This window comes from Mandrillus leucophaeus, unplaced genomic scaffold (assembly GCF_000951045.1).
Source record: "Mandrillus leucophaeus isolate KB7577 unplaced genomic scaffold, Mleu.le_1.0 Scaffold3, whole genome shotgun sequence".
Classification (NCBI taxonomy): domain Eukaryota; kingdom Metazoa; phylum Chordata; class Mammalia; order Primates; family Cercopithecidae; genus Mandrillus; species Mandrillus leucophaeus.
The window spans coordinates 11,548,500-11,556,089 of NW_012103142.1; the positions used below are offsets into that span (position 1 = coordinate 11,548,500).

General features: G+C 49.7%; 1 protein-coding gene across 2 annotated transcripts in view; it reads left to right on the plus strand.

Moving 5' to 3' along the window:
- The first annotated feature begins 2,272 nt into the window (after positions 1–2,272).
- Positions 2,273–7,590, plus strand: part of RSPH9 (radial spoke head 9 homolog (Chlamydomonas)) — a 37,720-nt gene continuing 32,402 nt past the window's right edge. Inside the window, exons 1-2 of one of the 2 annotated variants that reach the window (XM_011986803.1) lie at positions 2,273–2,562; positions 7,145–7,310. In XM_011986803.1, the coding sequence (XP_011842193.1) occupies positions 2,336–2,562; positions 7,145–7,310 (393 nt within the window). In that variant the 5' untranslated portion in view covers positions 2,273–2,335. The remainder of the gene's footprint in view (positions 2,563–7,144; positions 7,311–7,590) is intronic. The other variant, XM_011986802.1, reaches the window with a different exon arrangement.

The window sequence follows — 7,590 nt, forward strand, 5'->3', positions numbered from 1 at the left end:
TAGCCAGGCGTGGTCGTGGGCACTTGTAATCCCAACTACTTGGGAGGCTGAGGCAGGAGAATCGCTTGAACCCAGGAGGTGGAGGTTACAGTGAGCTGAGATCATGCCACTGCACTCCAGCCTGGGTTACAGAGTGAAACTCCATCTCACACACACAAAAAAAGGTATACATATACTCACACGTATGTACATAGTATAAGATACATATATGTACTCCTAAAATACACTCTTTTTTTAAAAGTATATGTACTATTTTAAGCACTTACATTATCTAACCCTAACAACTCTGCAGTACATGAATTATTGTCCCCATTTTATAGATAGGGCCAGGGGAGATTGAGCAGTTTGCCTAAGTGGCGAAACTTGGATTCGCCTACAGTACTGCACATCCTATGTGGTTTTACTCTGAAATATTTAGCCAAGATTTGCCTTGCCAAAGGTATTAGCATCAGGAAGCTGTAAGATTTTCCTCTCTGGCTTCAGATTCTGGTGTCTGCCATGGAACCTGCAATAGGTGCTGAGTAAATATGGAATCAATGAAAGCAAAATGCCTGGGCTCTTTTCTGTGCTATGACCACTTGAAGCATATTCTACCAGCCAGAATTTTGACTTTTTCTGTCTACTGCTATTATAGAAGAGAGATTGAGCTATATCTCCTGCTCAGGGAAAGGAAAGGCTGAGGGGTCTGCCTAAAGGGAGTGGGGGTAGTTGTAAACCAGGGAGCCATAAATCGTTTTGAGATAACACATTAAGCCAAATCAACTCCCTCAAATACTAATTTTATTTATTTAGTGAGTTGTATTTTTTGAGACAGGCTCGCTCCGTTGCCCAGGCTGCAGTGCAGTAGCATGATCTTGGCTCACTGCAGTCTCTGCCTCCCCAGTTCCAGCGATTCTCCTGCCCCAGCTTCCCGAGTAACTGGGATTACAGCTGTGCGCCACTATGCCTGGCTAAGTTTTGTATTTTCAGTAGAGACGGGGTTTCACCATGTTGGTCAGGCTGATCTCAAAACAATGCCTTCCTTCATAAGCAATGCCTAAGGCTGGGCGTGGTGGTTTATGCCTGTAATCCCAGTACTTTGGGAGGCTGAGGTGGGCGGATCACTTGAGCTCAGGAGTTCAACACCAGCCTGGCCAACATGGCAAAACGCCATCTCTACTAAAGATACAAAAAATATTGGGTGTGGTGGCACGCACCTGTAGTCCCGGCTACCTGGGGGGCTGAGGTAGGAAGATCACTTGAACCCAGGAGGTTGAGGCTACAGTGAGCTGACATCACACATCACTACACTCCCACCTGGGTGACAAAGTGAGACCCTGTCTCAATCCCCAAAAACCAACGATGCCCAGACAATCAAAAAAGTAATTATCTGGGTAATTTAGACATTTATTTATCAGCTGAGGCTCAGGTCATTCTGATTTCCTGAGTGCTCTTCAAAGGAATCCAGAAATGAAAATATCAAATTAGCAACATTAACAATAAAGTCCATCTCCTGTGGCAACAAGCTTGCTGAGGAACCTGTTTATGTTTGTCCCTGCCTGGGGATTCAAGAAGTGAATGTGGAGAAGTAGTCTAGCCCAGGGAATGAAGCTCCAGCTGCAGTGAGGTTCTGGCCTTTCATCTCTTGCTACCATTTGGATCTAAAAACAACAGTTAGTGGTAGTTGGTAGTTGATGAGAAAGGTGGTAGTTGATGAGATTGCCCCATTGCCTAGATTTTCATTTGTCACTTAGAATATTTCTATGGAAAGGGTAGATAAAGAAGACAGCTGGTGAAGATGGAAGAGAATGGATGGACCTCAATCTGTAAGACCTGGCTTGGGGTGGGGTGAGGGTGGAGGTAGTGGCGATGACAGAATCTTAATTAGAGCCAAGAGACATCTCAAATTATTTTCTTCACAGATCATTCTGAGGTCAAGAAGTGACATGACGGGTGAAATAGTACAGTTAGTGTCAGTGTTGGGGTTTTGTATTGTTTTCTTTCCAGAACCCAGGTGCATATACGGTGAAGACTGTCGACTATGTGAAAGGGCTCAGGGAGGGCCAAATATCTATGGAAAAAGGCTGGGTTAGGATCTCCAACCCCACACTGTAGCCTAACAGTAGGGGAAGCCATGCTGTGGCCGTGACAACTGAAGACATCCGTCCCAAACTCTGGAAAGGAAGAGGGAGGGGGCTGATGTTTGCCTAGGCCTCCGTGGGGAGGAGGGCTGGGCGGTAGGCGGTGGGGTGGGTGGAAACCAGCGTACTGCTAGGCGGAAGGGCGGAGCTTCAGGTCTCCATGGAGGCAGCTTCTCCTAGCAACTCGACGGGCGTTGAGCAGAGACGCTGGCCTGATGGACGCCGACAGCCTCCTGCTGTCTCTGGAGCTGGCGTCCGGCAGTGGGCAGGGCCTCAGCCCGGACCGTCGGGCCTCGCTGCTCACGTCTCTTATGCTGGTTAAGCGCGACTACCGCTACGATCGGGTTCTCTTCTGGGGCCGCATCCTTGGCCTCGTCGCCGATTACTACATCGCGCAGGGCCTGAGTGAGGACCAGCTCGCACCGCGCAAGACGCTCTACAGGTGAGGAGGCCCCCGGGGCGGGGCCGCCGCCGGACCCCAGAGGGTGGCTACCTAGAGGCAGGGCGGGGTGGGCGGGTCGTAGCAATTGAAAGGGGCAGAGCCCATGGAGCCAAGGGAGATGTGGGCGGGATCTGAGATGAGTGGAATTGGGAAGGGCCTAGGGCCTGGTGGGGCGGGCCTGGGGACGGTCAAGAGGTGGTTGAGGGAAAAGGCAGGGTTGGGGAAGTCGCGGAATCTGAGGCTAGGGCGGAGCCTGAGGGGGCGGGGCAATGAACGGGGTAGGTCCCGGAGGGCGGGGCCCTGCGAGAGCGTGTTCTCCGCCTGAGGAGGCCAAGAGAAACTTAGATGCAGATGGGTTTATAAGAGAGGCAGGGCCAAGAACGCAGGTGAAGCAGTGGGAAGGTTTCTGGAAAATGCGGACCTGGAGAAGAAACCAGGCTGGCTCAGTTTGGAGGAGGGTCAGACGCCCGAGGGAGTGGGTGGTGCTCTTTGATGGAGGTGTCTGCTCTGCAGCTGGAGGCGCTTTTGGAAGTAGAGAACGAATGCGGAATGGGGAGAGAGCTGGGGAAAATTCCCTGGTCACTACCATACTTCCTGGTCACTACCATACAGGACCATCCAGACTATTTATTTATTTTTGTTTCGAGACAGAGTCTCGCTGTATCACCCAGACTGGTTTGCAGTGTCGCCATCTTGGTTCACTGCCCCCTCCGCTTCCCGGATTCAAGCGATTCTCCTGCCTCAGCCTCCCGAGTAGCTGGGATTACGGGCACGCGCCACTACACCCGGTTACTTATTTATTTATTTATTTATTTATTCTTATTTTCGTAATTTTAGTAGAGACAGGGTTTCACTATGTTGGTTAGGCTGGTCTTGAACTCCTGGCCTCAAGTAATCCACCCACATTGGCCTCCCAAAGTGCTGGAATTACAGGCGTGAGCCACCACGCCCAGCCAGCCTCTTTTTGACTAAAGGGGAGCTTACTACCTTATAAAGCAGTCTATTCGGTCAGCCTGGGCAATATAGCAAGACCTCATCCGTTAAAAAAAAAAAAAAAAAAAAAAGGCAGGGCGTGGTGGCTCACGCCTGTAATCCCAGCACTTTGGGAGGCCGAGGCGGGAGGATCACGAGGTCAGAAGACTGAGACCATCCTGGCTAACACAGTGAAACCCGTCTCTACTGAAAATACGAAAAATTAACCTGGTGTAGTGGCGGGCGCGTGTAGTCCCAGCTACTCGGGAGGCTGAGGCAGAACTGCTTGAACTCGCGAGGCGGAGGTTGCAGTGAGCCGTCATCATGCCACTGCACTCCAGCCTGGGTGACAGAGAGAGACCCTGTCTCTAAATAAATAAATAGGCCGGCATGGCTTATTTATTTAGGGAACAGTTAGACAAACTTGTTGGCTGGGGAGGGCTCAGAGTGTTTGGGAGAACAGTAGTATGATGTTGTGTAGAACTGGTTCTAGAGGCAAAAGGATATGGAACTTTGTTTATAGAACATGGGGAGCTACTGAGGGGCTTGCAAGAAGAGCCTGCTCAGATCAGAGTGGGCAGAATGGCCTGAAAGTGTGGTGAGCACTGTGGTTAGGAGTCCATTGTAGTGTCCGTATGAATGAGGCCTGAAAGGAAGACGTAGCCCAGGGAATGCAGAGGAGGGGATGGGTTGGAAAGATTTAAGTACTAGAATTGTCAGGACATGTGAAATTGAATAAGGATTGTTATAAAGAAGAGGTCAAGGCTGACCCCTCCTAGCTTAGGCAGCTGAGTAAATTAAGTACTAATACCACTCAGTAGGAGAGAATTCAGGGGCAGGACTAGGGAAGACATAGTGAATTTGGTGTGAGGTACCTGAGTTACAAGGTGTTAAGAAAGTATATTAAAGTACAGATGTGGAATACAGAAGAAAAAGTTGAACTGAAGATAGAGATTTGGGATTCATTTCATTTTATTCTATGAGCATTTGCTGAGCACCTACTGTGTGCTGTCATGTGTGAGGCATTGATTTAGGCACCAGGAGCTCAGTGGTAAATGAAATCCTTGTCTTTATGGAGCTTACATTGTAGTGTGTGTTTAGGGGACAGGGAAGGAAAGATAGACAATAGCTAAACACACACATCTGTTACATATCAGATGATGTTAAAAGCTAAGGGGGATAGATAATACAGGATGGGCCAGGTGCAGTGGCTCGTGCCTGTAATCCCAGCACTTTGGGAGGCCGAGGCAGGCGGATTGCCTGAGGTCGGGAGTTTGAGACCAGCCTGACCAACATGGAGAAACCCTGTCTCCACTAAAAATACAAAATTAGTTGGGCGTGGTGTTGCAAGCCTGTAGTCCCAGCTACTTGGGAGGTTGAGGCAGGAGAATCGCTTGAACCTGGGAGGCAGAGGTTGCAGTGAGCTGAGATTACACCATTGCACTCCAGCCTGGGCAACAAGAGTGAAACTCCGTCACACACACACACACACACACACACACACACAAAGCGAATACAGGATGGGGTACTATTTTAAATAGTTTGGTCAGGGATAGCCTCTTTGATAAGGTCACATTTGACAAGATACCTGAAGTGACTGAGAGAGTGAACTACTTAAATATCCGCGGGAAGAGAATTCTAGGCAAGTGCAAATGCCCTTGTGCTTAGTGTGTTTGTGGAACCCAGTGGAGACTAGTGTGGCTAGAGAAGAATGAGTGAGGGGAGTGTTGTAGGACACAAGATTCAGAGAGGTGAGGGGTAGGAAACAATCACGCAGGGCCTTGTGGGGCATTGTAAGGCTTGGCTTAATGGGAAGCCATTGGAAGGTTCCGCAGAGGAGTGACATGACGGCTTAGGTGTGAACAGTTGGGTGGGGACTAGTCCAAAGGCGGAATAGATGTGGAGGCAGGAAGACTAGTTAGGAGTCTATGGTAATATCTAGACAGTAGGGAATGGTGGCTTGGGCCAGGGTGGGAGCTTTGGAAGTGGTTGGATTCTGGATACGGACTAGGTAGTAGCTGGGACTCTGGAAGGCAGGTGGGTAAGACTGCAAAAAGAAAAGAAGAGTGAGAATAGGTCCCTGGAAATACTTAAGACCCTGGAGAAGGAGGAAGGAAGATGTCAGAGGAAATAGAACTGGATGGAGATGCATTTGTTGGCTGTTAGGTGTCATGGATGGCCTTCTCCCAAGCAGTTTCTTGAAGTGGTGGGGGCAGAAATCATGGCATAGTGGGCTGAAGAGTGAAAAGGATGGGGAGGAAAGGCCCCTACAGGGCAATTGTTGTTCTCAGATTATTGTTGAGAGTTGGGAAAGAGGGAGGGAAGGACAGGAACAGCATTTTCTAGAAGGACATGGATTTGGGGGGGGCTGCTGTTTTAATAGGCTGAGTAGTTTTTTTGTTTTGTTTTTGTTTTTTTTTTGTTTTTTTGAGACGGAGTTTTGCTCTTGCTGCCCAGGCCAAATTGCAATGGCATGATCTCGGCTCACTGCAACCTCTGCCTCCTGGGTTTGAGCGATTCTCTTGCCTTGGCCTCCCGAATAGCTGGGATTACAGGCACCTGCCACCAGGCCTGGCTAATTTTTTTGTATTTTTAGTAGAGACAGGGTTTCACCATGTTGGCCAGGCTGGTCTTGAGTGATCTGCCCACTTCAGCCTCCCAAAGTACTGGGAGTACAAGCATGAGCCACCGTGCCTGGCCAGCTGAGCAGTTTTTATGTTGAGGGGGAACTGGTGGAGAGTGAAGGGCAGGAAGATGAGCAGAGGCCAGACTGGGGACCTAGGCCCAGGGTATATTTGAGAGGAGTGGGAAGGACCTCCTCTCCCAGCAGCAGGAAGTGAGAAAGAAGGGACTGGGTGGGCCTGGTGAGTGCTCCCGAAGGGCTCAAAGGAGAAGTCCTTGAGCATAGGCTAGGCATTTCTGAGAAATGGGACGAAATGGTTGTGCTGTTGACTCAGTAGGCAGGCTGAGCATGAATTTAGGGCCCACCAAAACATGGGTCCACACAACTGAGGAAAGTTCAGCTACCAGAAACTCATCTGGAATTTCATAGTCTGGATACCTAGGAAGAGGCTCATTTAATTTCAGCATACATGGAATGAATGAAATTGAATCTGCTTATCACATATGAGGGGTGTGCTCACCATTGGCACTTGGGGCTTCTTTTTTCTTTTTTTGAGACGGAGTCTCACTCTGTCACCCAGGCTGGGGAAATCTTGGTTCACTGCAACGTCCGCCTCCCTGGTTCAAGCGATTCTTCTGCCTCAGCCTCCTCAGTAGCTGGGACTACAGGCATGTGCCACCATGCCCCACTAATTTTTGTATTTTTAGAAGAGACGGGGTTTCACCATGTTGGCCAGGCTGGTCTTGAAGTCCTGACCTCAAGTGATCCGCTCACCTCAGCCTCCCAAAGTGCTGGGATTACAGGCATGAGTCACCATGCCCAGTCAGCACTTGGGGCTTCTGATGGTCTCATGACAGCATTGGGAGGAAAGGTGGCCATTTCAACAGCTTTTCCTGGCCCTAACCCACTAGAGAGAAGGGAAAGTAATAGGAATAGTGGGTGAGCAGGGGAGTTTGAATCCAGGAGTGATGTGAATATTGTTGGCAGCCTGAACTGCACAGAGTGGAGCCTCTTGCCCCCTGCCACAGAGGAGATGGTGGCACAGTCGTCTGTGGTGAAGGGCCGCTTCATGGGGGACCCATCATACGAATATGAACACACTGAGCTGCAGAAGGTGAATGAAGGTGAAAAGGTCTTTGAAGAAGAAATAGTGGTGAGTGAAGAGGAGAGCAGGAGGAGGGCCTAAAGGAGAGCCTGGGCTCATCCAGAACCCAGCCCAATAGAAATTATGGCAATAGGCCAGGCGCGGTGGCTCAAGCCTGTAATCCCAGCACTTTGAGAGGCCGAGGCGGGCGGATCACGAGGTCAGAAAATTGGGACCATCCTGGCTAACACAGTGAAAACCCCATCTCTACTAAAAATACAAAAAATTATCTGGGCAAGGTGGCGGGCGCCTGTAGTCCCAGCTACTCAGGAGGCTGAGGCAGGAGAAT